Here is an 11,257-nt window from a genome sequence, read left to right as displayed (position 1 = left end):
AGTTAGTATTATTTTGATTTGTTCTAGAAAGCAACAAAAGATTTATTTTTACGTTATTTCATTTCCTGTAATTTCACAGTGTCATCGAAAGTATCAACCGGCACGGGGTGCGTCAAAAACTGTCGATGTTAAGTGAGTGGACGCATTTATTATACGCGGTATCCGATGTATGCCCCGTGTTCTACAGTCCAAGCGCCATCAACAACGGTGATTGCCCGTTGAACACGCTCTGCCTTCTAAATCCACGCGCCGCATCGGGCAAGATCTGCAAATGTACTCAAAATTGTACACCTTTTTGAGTCCAAGCAAATAAACACAAAATTTTTATTTAGAAATAATTTACCGTTTAATACTGTTTTATATTTTCAATCAAAAAAATAATCTCAATGGCTGGCGCAACTGCATCTATCACACTACCATACCAATCCAGGTTCATTTAGATAATTTTCGATTTGATCAATCTTTAGCTTTTGAATTTCCATTCCTCATCTTGATGTAAGTGGTGTCTGCAGATTCTAGTATGATGTTAACATACCCGTTAGCAAACAATTACTGTTAGTGGTTGCATTAGTTATGTTTCTATTTGAACGTGTTATGGATGCCTGGACGATTTCCGATACCCTTACAGCGATGAAGTAGTCAGTGAGCGGATGAAGAAAATTTCAAAATCCAATGAGAGGTAGAAGAAATTGACTCTTCTTTTGGAATTCTCCTTACTAGCATCTACGAAATGGTCAGGGAAGTGAAGCTGTCCGATCTAAGCGTCATTACGACGCTCGGCATCGACGGGTTCGGGCTGGTCAAACATGTCCATCTGCCACAGGACCACGGGCGCTCGTTCGCATTGAAGCAGATGAAGAAAGCACAGACCGTACAGATGCGCTTGTAGCGGCACATCATGTGAGAGAAGAAGCAACCGATTTCCTTTTCGATATATCCGGCTCATCGAATCACCACAACAGACATATTCGGCCTACCCCACGCCTAAACACGGGTCGGCTGCGGACACCTGCTGTTGCCGAGGGCTACGCCTCAGCGCTTGGGGATGTGCTACCGGACAACCACTGGCGTATGGTGGAGCGAGTCATCAGCAGCCCAGCCGAGCGGACACTAGGCCATAAGCCACAAAACCAGTAGAAGGAGTGGTTCCATGACGAGTGCAGGCGGGCACTATGGAACACTACAAACGACTGAGGACGCACTGTGTCGAGACGAGGAGGGGAATCGTGTATCGTCACGGACGAGCGAGAGGTGATCGAAAGGTGGAAGTGCTACTTCAACGGGCACTTGAACGGAGCGGAATTGGGGGAGTCCAGTAGCGGTGCAAGCGAATTTGAGCAGCACATTAGCCAGAAGATAGATGGCGATGTGCTCCCACCATCTTTGGACGAAGTCACTAGTGACATCAAGAAGCTGAAACAGAATAAAGCAGCTGGCAGCGATGGGCTGGCAGTAGACCTATTCCAGATGGGTTCGGTAGAGTTAGCCGTCAGTATGCACCAGCTAATTGTGAAAATCTGGGAGCAGGAACTTACACCGGAGGACTGGAAGCTGGGTGTCATCCATCCAGTGTACAAAAAGGGTGACAGAATGGACTGTGCCAACTTTCGAGCCATCACAGTCCTCAATGTTGGCTACAAAATCCTATCCCAGAGCCCCTTACTACAGATTTCGTCGGAAGCTACCAAGCTGGGTTTATTGGTAGCAAATCCACCACCGACCAGATCTTCACTCTACGGCAGATCCTCTAGAAGCAGGTGGAGTTACGCCATCCGGTGCTGGCGTCCACGAAGCTGCCGGATGTTTACCAGCAGCTGTCTCGCACGTCTCCGGAATGCTCGCCTGGTGGCTTCGTCCATGTCCTGGATACGTCCGCGAAGGGTCGGGTCCCGCCAGATGCGTTCCCGAGCCGTTACGACTGCTGTCGCCCGCGCAGTTAATCGCCGCCTGGCTGCTGCCGTTTCCCGCTTTGCTACTGCTGTTTGCTCGATGCTCCAGCGCCACTGCAGCGTGGAGCAGATCAGCCTTACCGCTTCATTGACCCGGTCCAAGGCCTCCGGGCTGTGAAGCAGGTAGTCGGTGATGTTGTCGGCTGTTTCGGATTGCATGCCGTGGCCAGTCAGCAATCGCTCGCGAACTTCGTCGAAACGGGGGCACCGGAACATCACGTGCTCCGGTGACTCCTCAGCACCTGGGCAGGCCGGGCAGCCCGGGGATCGGTTAAACTACTTGGCCGCGAGGTATTGACGGAAAAATCCGTGTCCCGTCAACACATGCGACAGGTAGAAGTTCACCCATCCATGCTTCCGGGCCACCCAATGTTCCACGTCCGGAATCAAGCGATGACTGCTCCGGACGAACCTGCTGCCCCGGTACGGATCCTGCGCGAAGTCGTCCCAGCACCGGGGTGTCGCTGGTGGTTCCCCTGCGCTCGTGGCAGCAGTGATCCTCGTGTTTCAGCTCCACAATCGGCGGCAGCCCAGCAACTACGGTGGCAACGTTGTACTTCACTGTACGGAACGTGCTGGCCACCCTATTTCACCGATCGATTGTGGACCCGGTTCAGCCTACGCCGGTTGCAGCTCCGTCGCCCTTCACCAAACCGGGGCCGCGTACCGCATCACCGACGTCGTCGAATGCTGGACGGTCCGCCGTGGTTCTTTACAAGGAAACCCAGGGCCTGGCTGATCCGTGTCGTTTTCTCGGTAACCGCCTCAACATGGAATTCCAGAAGACCGCCTCAACATGGACAGGTTGTCCTCCAGCTGCACGCCGAGATAGCGGATGTGGCGTTTGGATCGCAGAACGGAGCTCCCGACGCGAACCGGCACTTTCGGGTGTCCTTTCCGGACGCTACTCACCATGACCATATCCGTCTTCTGCAGCACAAGGGACAACTGGTGTTCCGCCATCCAGCGCTGCACCGCTAAGACGGGCTGAGTAGCCAGCGATGACGCTTCTCGCGGTGTTCTGCCTGGCACGGTGAGGTCGTCTTCGTGGGGCGCGTTCTCCGGTCTATCTTTGGTGGTGAGCAGGGCGTGTGGAGAAGAAGGATGAACCACGAGCTGAGCCGTAAAGCGAGCCGGACATCCTGCCGGTGGCAATGCGCTCATGAGGATGCCGGATCATGTCCCACCAAGAAGGTACCCCACCCGGCACGAAGAATCCAAATTCAGAATTATCTTTTTTAAATGTTTTAGATTTGACTTATTTCAAATGTTGTTCAGTTCGTTTATTTAATTGTAAATCATCAATAACTTTCCAAGAGTGTCCACAGTTGAGTTTTCTATTACTTTTATAAACAAATATACTTATTGATATTTTTTCTATTTAATAAAAAAGCTTTTCATTAGTTTTAAATCTAAAAAAGTCCGTTTTGTCAGTATTTGAAAAGTAAACACAATTTTAAACATTATTACTATATTTTAAAACGTTAAGGACATTATTTTCTCAAACTTCTGAAAATTTTCCTTTGTTCAATAAAACCCATTAAACTGATCCCTTTATTATATGTTAGTGAATCAATATTTTTATTTTATCCAAATCAAAACTAAGAATTACGTGAAGGCGACGTTTTCTTCAGCAAAACGCAGTTCATTTACTTTCATTCGATAATTCACAAACATGCAACTTTTTGGAAACTTATATAAACGTTAAAATTTGAAGACATATGCAAGAAAAGCTATGCTTATGTCTCTGATCATCAATTACTTTTTCTAGCACTGATCCACAGCCCACAGTTTCATAACAACAGCTCTTGAAGTTTATTTATTTTAACAGTTCTTGAATTATCATAAACTTTTTTCTGCTTTCATCGCTTGGGTGAACATTTTTGCCAGAGGTAAATTGAGCGTTCTAAGAGGGCTAAGGATTTTTTTTTACTTTTTAATTCAACTTTTTTTTTAAGTCGTTTAAAAATTTTTAATTGAGAAATGTTTGAAAAAGAAAAAGTACGAAAAATGTTCAGCAAAACTACTATATTTGTAAATGTGCAGGACATTACTTTTGCTAATCCATTTCCACTTTCCTTAAACTAATATGAGAATGTTACTCTTCTTCAATAAAATCTTTACACTGATCTCTTTAATTTAAGCTGGGCAATAATCTCATAATTTTACGTAAAAATCATGCCACATCTTTTATGCATCAAACCACAATTCAGATAAGCTGGATCATTGTCACATTTTCATATTCTTCAGTTTCATTCATTCAAAAGTAAACTCACAAACAAATCACCTCAAAACCTCTTGAATGCTCTGGGCTGCTTCCTCTGTCTGTGATTTTTGTACAATCTGTTTTGTAACTTTCTGCTTCCAAAAATCCCCTTGATGACAAACAACTAACGGTTATGAAAACTAGTCGTTCCGTTAAGCTCATCCGATTCATTGTATCGCAATGCACTCTTCAGCCCAAAGGGTATCACCGAGGGAAACCATTATCTGAAGAAATCGAGAGCGTTCGTCGAACAAGTGAAAAAGAAACTGCGTCCAAGGTAAAGAAAAACGAGGGCAAAACCGGAATTGTGGTCCAGTAGCGAATACATTGGTATAATTATTTCCTAGCGACATGCGGTTCCACGAGCTGGAGAGGTTGGTTGGTCTGAGCTGCATTCCATTCCTTCTAACATAATTGCTTCCCCACCCCCCGATCATGTGATATCTTGAATGCAACCCTGAACGCAATGCTGAGATTTATGTGTTAAAAGGCATCTGTGATGTAGGTTTATTTCGATACGCCGTCGCCTACGATCCGTCGATCCGGTTTTCACGAAAGCCTAGGCCTACGTTTCTCTCTCCCTCCCTCTCTTCTTTTCTCTCTATCTTTAGGACAGGAACTTTGCCTTGAATTCATCGGCACCGGCCTGGTTCAGCTCGTATCCGGGGGCGTTCGCTTTGCAGCGCGCCAGCCAAGCCTGCACATTCGGGTACGGGGTGAAGTCGAAGCTGGCCACCTCGTAGGTGGCAATCGTGGCGGCCAAGCTCAGATCGGCGATGGTCAGATCGTTTCCGGCGGCATACTCTTGGCCCTCGAGGAACGTGTTCAGGAAGCCGACGGCATCCTTCATCTTCTTCTCGTTCTCCGGGTTTGCCGGCTGCTTGGCGAAGATCTGCGGATAGTGGTAATCGGCGAAACGCTGGTACAGCGTGCCGATGTCAAAGAACAGACGCTGGTTGACGACGGCGCGCTTTTGCGGATCCTTGGGGTACAGTTTGTCGTCCTTGCCGTACTTCTCCGCCAGGTAAATCTGGATCGCGCGCGACTCCCACAGAGAGAACCCATTGTCGACCAACGTCGGGATGGTATGCTGGGGGTTGAGCTGCAATTGGATTCAGAATAAAAGGTAATGATCGCATTCCAGAAACACACCGGATTGGTTCTATTTTCCCGTCTCGCCACTGTGGTGATTTATTTTCGTGCTCTAACGCTAACCATGTTCTGATCAACACTTTTTAACCTTCTCGAAAAACGGCCGTGCCGCTTCCGCCCAACCGCGATTTGTTTCCGCACCGGGAATGCACTCCGCCATACTCTTGTACCAACGCAAAACATTTGCATAACCGCTGAAATCGTACCCAGCCACCTCGAACGTGGTCAGCGTCGCGTAGACGCTAATATCCGCCAGCGAGAACCCATTCCCGCCGGCCACAAACCGTTCGCCCTCAAGAAATACGTTAAGAAACTCCAAGGCCTCGGCAATTTTCGCGTAGTTTGCCTCGTTGGCCGGAGCTCCCTCGAAGATCTGCGGATAGTAGTAATCACCGAACCGCTGGTACAGCGTTCCCATGTCGAAGTAGAGCCGCTGGTTGACGGTGGCACGTCGTTGCGGATCGACTGGAAGTAGTTGCGATGCAGCCTGCGATTTTCCACCGTACTTTTCCACCAGATAGCACATGATGGCACGGGACTCCCAGAGGGAAAAATCACCGTCTACGAGCGTCGGGACGCAGTGCTGTGGATTGAGCTGCAATTTCGATCGACAAAACCAGCGACAGGGAAAAGATATTTTATTTTCTGCCGTCACCGTTGGATGGCAAGGATTCAGTCAGGTTTTAGGATTAATTTCTTTAAGTCGTTTTATAAAACTCCGGATCTACGAAAGAACTTGAACAAACTATTTTCAACCTGAACCAAACCTGTTGGTTTTTCCTCTTAATTCAATAAAGAGGAATTAACGGAACAAAAAAAAACATGCAAAAAATCGTTCCTTCGAGTTTGTCAAACAGGAATCAATTTGTTATAAAAATTCAGCTGGATTTAACAAAATAAAACAGGGTGGATAATTTATTAGTTATTAAACCACAAGAAATGCATACACGAACGCATCAGACCAGCTCCACTGGACTGTGGCAAGTTGTTTTGGTAGTGTTTGGTATGATCACTTCTCGAAGTACTTCTTGAACTCCTCAATGCCGGCCTGGTTGATCGCGGCTCCCGGTGCTTCCTTGCGGATGTTCTCGTACCAGGCAACCACGTTCGGGTACTTGGCTAGCTCGAACCCGGCCACATCGTACGTGGACACCGTGGCCAGTATGCTCAAGTCCGCGACGGTAAGCGAGTCCCCGGCGACATACTTCTGCCCCTCGAGGAACGTATTGAGGAAGTCGACGGCATCCTTCATCTTCTTCTCGTTCTCCGGGTTCGCCGGCTGCTTGGCGAAGATCTGCGGATAGTAGTAATCGGCGAAGCGCTGGTACAGCGTGCCCATGTCGAAGTACAGGCGCTGGTTGACGACGGCGCGCTTCTGCGGATCCGTCGGGTACAGCTTGTCGTCCTTGCCGTACTTCTCTGCCAGGTACGTTAAAATGGCGCGCGACTCCCACAGCGCGAACCCGTTGTCGACCAGCGTCGGAATGCAGTGTTGTGGGTTAATCTAATCAGGGTTTGGAGTAGGATTGTGGTATATGGTTTCAATGGAACGATCAGAAGGATAGACACAATTGGAACAAGGGGGACACATAGTTTAAGGAAAATTTCGATTCATTGGAAGGGATCAAACACACAGAATCGGGAGGAGATAAGAGCCAAAAATAAAACAAAGAGGAACAGAACAAAGGGATCATCGTTAATCAAACGGAAAATATGAATTTTGATATCAAGAGGAGGTGAAAACAATTTTGCGAAAAAAATCAAAATAACAAGCTGATAGGGGATGTCATAAAATTTGGTAGCATCGAAAAAAGACGAAGAAGAGAATGGCAACGGTCGGGTAATTAGTGGCAACAAATTGTGATAAGATGAGTCGTAGCTGCTGCTGCTGCTGCTATTGCAGTGAATCCTCCCTTATCAGCTCCTACCGCACGTGTGGATAGGACAACTATTTCTTCGTAAAGTACAGCCCAAAGATTTTGGCCCCCTCGGCGTTCTTATCGGCTGCAGGGGTAATCTTTTTCGTCTGCTCGTACCACCGGTAGATGTTTTCAAAGCGGGCCAGATCATATCCGGCCACCTCGAACGTTGCGATCGAGGCGAGAATGCTGAAATCCGCGATCGTCGGCTTGTCGCCACCGGCCACGAACTGCTCGCCCTCGAGAAACGTGTTGAGAAACTCGAGCGCTTGTTCCATCGAGCGGAGGCGAGCAGGATCGGCCGGTAGTTTCTGGCCAAATATCTGCGGATAGTAGTACTCGGCAAACCGCTGGTAGAGGACGGCCACATCGAAGAAGAGTCGCTGGTGGACAATGGCACGGCGTCTCGGGTCGGACGGGTAGAGGGCCTCCCGAACGGTGGCATCGGGGCAGTACTTTTCCACCAGATAGATCTGTATAGCACGCGATTCCCAGAGAGCAAAGCCATCCTTTTCGACCAGCGTCGGTATGGTGTGCTGGGGGTTAATCTGTGCCGGTGAAGGCGAAACAGGCGCAAAAACGCTCGTCATGTTAAAGCAACGTCATTTTGCACAGGAAATATCATGCAAATCGTAACCCCCTCCTTCCATCCTGGAGCTGATGAGTGGCGACACCGATGGCGTTGATCGTGCTCGTGACATATACGACACGACGATCGTGGAGGGTACAAACACAAGCGATAGTGTGCGAAACCCACACGAGATAAATGATCTGATCAAATCCCGCGCTCCAACTCGCGGCACAACATGCATTATTTGCAACGATAAATTCCAAAGTACGCCGCAAGTCCAAACGGTCGGGTGGAATGCAATGGCTGGAGTGAAATAAATGGCGGAATCAAAGATGGCGCGTTCAATTGTTCGGCCGCGTTGGCTTGGTAACCGGCGCTACCAAACGTTGTGCCTCAAGGGGCGTCGGTACGCCATTCTCTTTTTAATGATTTTTTGTTCACCACCGCTTCGCCTACTCCTCTCCGTCGAAGGGCGAACGGATGGAACGAAATTGATTTTTCCATGGGCACACTTTAACGTTAGAGCACGAAACAGAAATGGAACACAGTAAACTCATGCACACATAAACGCTGTGGAAAACGGAAAAACGGTTTTCCCGGCAAGTGATTCAAGGCACACAAACACACACAGGAGACATGCGACGGCAAACGGGAAAGTAATGAATTTGGGATGCAGATGGCAAGCACTTACCTTCAGGAATTCCGGCTTCATGTGCTCGCCCGCCATCAGGTTGGTGAGCTTCAGGTTCAGGTCGACGCCAACGGCGGCCGCCGTCATCTGGACGGCACGGCACGGGGCAGATCCGGGAAGGTAGTAGAAATCCATAGCTTTCGTTTTAGATGAATCTACCACGACGGAGGGAAGAAAATAAGCAACCGGTTACTTTTTGGAAGACAATTTTCGACACTGGCAAATTCCGGATAGAGCTTGAAAATCAATCAATTAACACTTCACTGCGCTTGCAGAGTTTGTTCACTCACCACACAGATGCGGGAAAAAAACGTACAACACAAAGTTAACACGGTAGGCAAAACTGGCGCACGAAGCAAGTTGCTACGATCCTCAACCGGCGAAGAGTTCAGCAATACTGACGCCGGTTGATGGCGTGCCCGGCGAGATATAACAAGCGTCGGTTGCTGTGTTTCTGTGAACGCGACCCGTCGTTCGATCGTTGTCCGTACACGCGAGAACCGAACCGGCCGTTTGGTCGTGTCTGTGTCTGCCGATCCCCAAACTCTCGTCGTTCCGTGGACCCGGGCTCCCCCGGAGCGGCCACCAACCTCCTATTTCTTCTTCGCTCAAAGATGACGACGAGGGCTATGCGCAAACAAAAAATATCTTGCCTCTCGCGAGATGGTGTGAGTGTCGCGCTTCAGCGGTCTCAAATATTGGACCCGAGCAAATATCTGTTGTTTTGTTACAAAAAACGATGGAACATTCCCGGTGGGCGCACCAAGTTCAGAACGTTCACTGTACATTGTGCACTGAACTGTCCCGACCTCTTATCGACCATCGGCGTCGAGATGCACTTCTCTATTTCGAGCCAGTTCCGGCATCACCGGAAGACACGGCTATGTATGGAGCCGGCACACCCAACACGGAGATAGTCGACGCCAAGCACGATGTGTGGCGGTTGGCAAAAAAAACGGTTCCTTCTTTTGGCAACCGTTGCGTGCGTCTGTGGTTGTGCATACGGCCTACGAAACGTCCAGAAGATAAGGTACAACATCTCATCGTCTTGTCTTTCTCGCTGTTTTCATCGCGCGCTTGCCTGCCAATTCGCTCTTGCTAGCATTGGACACGCTTGGAGCCGGCCTTTTGGCGTCTCCACTGGTTTAGCTCAACTCGTTCAACCGAGAGCGACACCACACACCAACGCGATAGAAGCTACGGATTTACGTGCCTTCTCCCCATGCTCCCACTATGGAGTCCCCCACTCAGTCCTAGGTGCTACCGGCGAATGTAGGAAATATGGCAAGTCATGCCCCCGCGTTAGCTCATAATTTGTTTGGCAGTTTCTTTCACGAGTTCGCTTCTGGAGCGCTAAACCGAAAGCTGTTGCGTGCCTAGAATTGTCTAGAGACGCCTTAAATGAAGAAGTTTTCTGTAAACGATGGCTTTCCTTAACAGGCTTCCAATCCGTTAATCAGCATTCTAATTCTCGCCCAACGCGACAAAAACCGACTGTTGAGTTTAGTTTCCGAATCAAGACCTTGAGAGAGTAAGTTTCACTTTCACTCGACGTCGAGCGCGATGTCGTTCGCTTGGCGTAGGCATTTACGTGACAAGTGGAATGGAAACAGGTTGACCCTTCCGTGATGGCGGTTCACCAGACCGCCGTGGCGGAGTTGTTAGATGACGCCTACCCCGACACGATCTCGTCGCACACCAACACCAACCTTTTGCCCCGAAATTGTGCGTCGTGTTTAACAGAGCAGAAAAAATAACGTTACATTAATTGTAGCCCTTGTTCACCCCGTCCAGTATGTAGCTTGAACCGGGAGTCACGCAACGCTTGGAATGGAATTCGTTTCCATTGGAGCTTACAAACGAATCGTTTTCAATAATAACAGAATTGCAACACGCGGGAATCAATATGTTTCATACTTCGAGAATTAATTTTTCTTATCGGTTTCATATGGAAACAGTTTGTTGGCGACCGAAAATGTTTACTCATCCCGGCAGATGAATGGCATTGTCTGCAGTGACTAACATATGCATAATGGATGACGCAGCATGGAGATTCCAACATAAAGTTTTGGCTCACTCATCAAGGCGTATTCATTTCATATCTTTACATGCTTTCCTACGAATAGAACTTCTTTAAGTGATCGAAAAAATAAAATAAGCACCACTACACTGAGTTAAGAATAAAGAAATTCTATCTTGTTGCTATTCATATTTTTTCAATATACGTACACTCCCCTATTGCATTATCTCCACTCCGATTATTCTGATTTGATTGTAAAAAGCTGAAAATTAATGCATTTCGCTGTAACTCATTTGTGCCGTAGTAAAAACATTGATTTACGCAATACAAATGTAGAGGTTTTGTTCAAACAGTGGGGATAAAACTTTTAATGGTGAGACTCCTTTGAGTTTCATTTTGCTAAATTCAATGTAACATTTGCATTTTATATATTGGACTGTACTTTACTTCACCATATAACTTTACTCAAACATATGCAAAAGTATGTATTAATTACAGGGTAATTTACAAATTATTTTTGAGGCATAAGCTGTAGTTTTATTCATGCAATTATGTACTTAAATTCAAACAAAGATTATTCACAAAAAATAATATAATATTGAAAATGAAATGAAAACGGTTGTTCGATAATCTTCTTTTATGTGTAAACTATTTTAATGTAAATTGAATGAGCCATAATATGAACCGGA

The 11,257-nt window shown here is 47.4% G+C and overlaps 2 protein-coding genes across 3 annotated transcripts; both read right to left on the bottom strand.

The window, feature by feature from the left end:
* Positions 1-4,822: 4,822 nt before the first annotated feature.
* LOC131285016 (glutathione S-transferase 1-like) lies at positions 4,823-5,893 on the bottom strand. The gene is made up of 2 exons (XM_058313877.1): positions 5,456-5,893; positions 4,823-5,317 (listed from the first exon to the last, which is right to left on the bottom strand). The coding sequence occupies exons 1-2, from the start codon at positions 5,891-5,893 to the stop codon at positions 4,823-4,825; spliced, it is 933 nt and encodes a 310-aa protein (XP_058169860.1).
* Positions 5,894-6,254: 361 nt separating this feature from the next.
* Positions 6,255-9,035, bottom strand: LOC131289205 (glutathione S-transferase 1). 2 transcript variants are annotated; one of them, XM_058318417.1, is made up of 3 exons: positions 8,839-8,987; positions 8,549-8,703; positions 6,255-6,871 (listed from the first exon to the last, which is right to left on the bottom strand). In XM_058318417.1, the coding sequence occupies exons 2-3, from the start codon at positions 8,681-8,683 to the stop codon at positions 6,377-6,379; spliced, it is 630 nt and encodes a 209-aa protein (XP_058174400.1). In that variant the 5' UTR covers positions 8,684-8,703; positions 8,839-8,987; the 3' UTR covers positions 6,255-6,376. The 2 variants fall into 2 exon arrangements, with proteins under 2 accessions (XP_058174400.1, XP_058174398.1); XM_058318415.1 differs by lacking the exon at positions 6,255-6,871 and adding an exon at positions 7,316-7,834 and having other exon boundaries at positions 8,839-9,035.
* Positions 9,036-11,257: the final 2,222 nt, after the last annotated feature.

The sequence above is a fragment of the Anopheles ziemanni genome, chromosome 3 (assembly GCF_943734765.1).
Source record: "Anopheles ziemanni chromosome 3, idAnoZiCoDA_A2_x.2, whole genome shotgun sequence".
Taxonomy (NCBI): domain Eukaryota; kingdom Metazoa; phylum Arthropoda; class Insecta; order Diptera; family Culicidae; genus Anopheles; species Anopheles ziemanni.
This window is presented reverse-complemented; position numbering and strand designations above follow the sequence as displayed.

Coding starts and splice junctions, on each gene's coding strand:
- LOC131285016 (XM_058313877.1), bottom strand. CDS start 5,893: ATGTGCTATCTGGTGGAAAAGTACGGTGGAAAATCGCAGGCTGCATCG. Junction 5,318..5,455: donor CACGGCCGTTTTTCGAGAAG/GTTAAAAAGTGT, acceptor ATCCAATTGCAG/CTCAACCCCCAGCATACCAT.
- LOC131289205 (XM_058318415.1), bottom strand. CDS start 8,683: ATGGATTTCTACTACCTTCCCGGATCTGCCCCGTGCCGTGCCGTCCAG. Junction 7,835..8,548: donor TGAAGCCGGAATTCCTGAAG/GTAAGTGCTTGC, acceptor TCACCGGCACAG/ATTAACCCCCAGCACACCAT.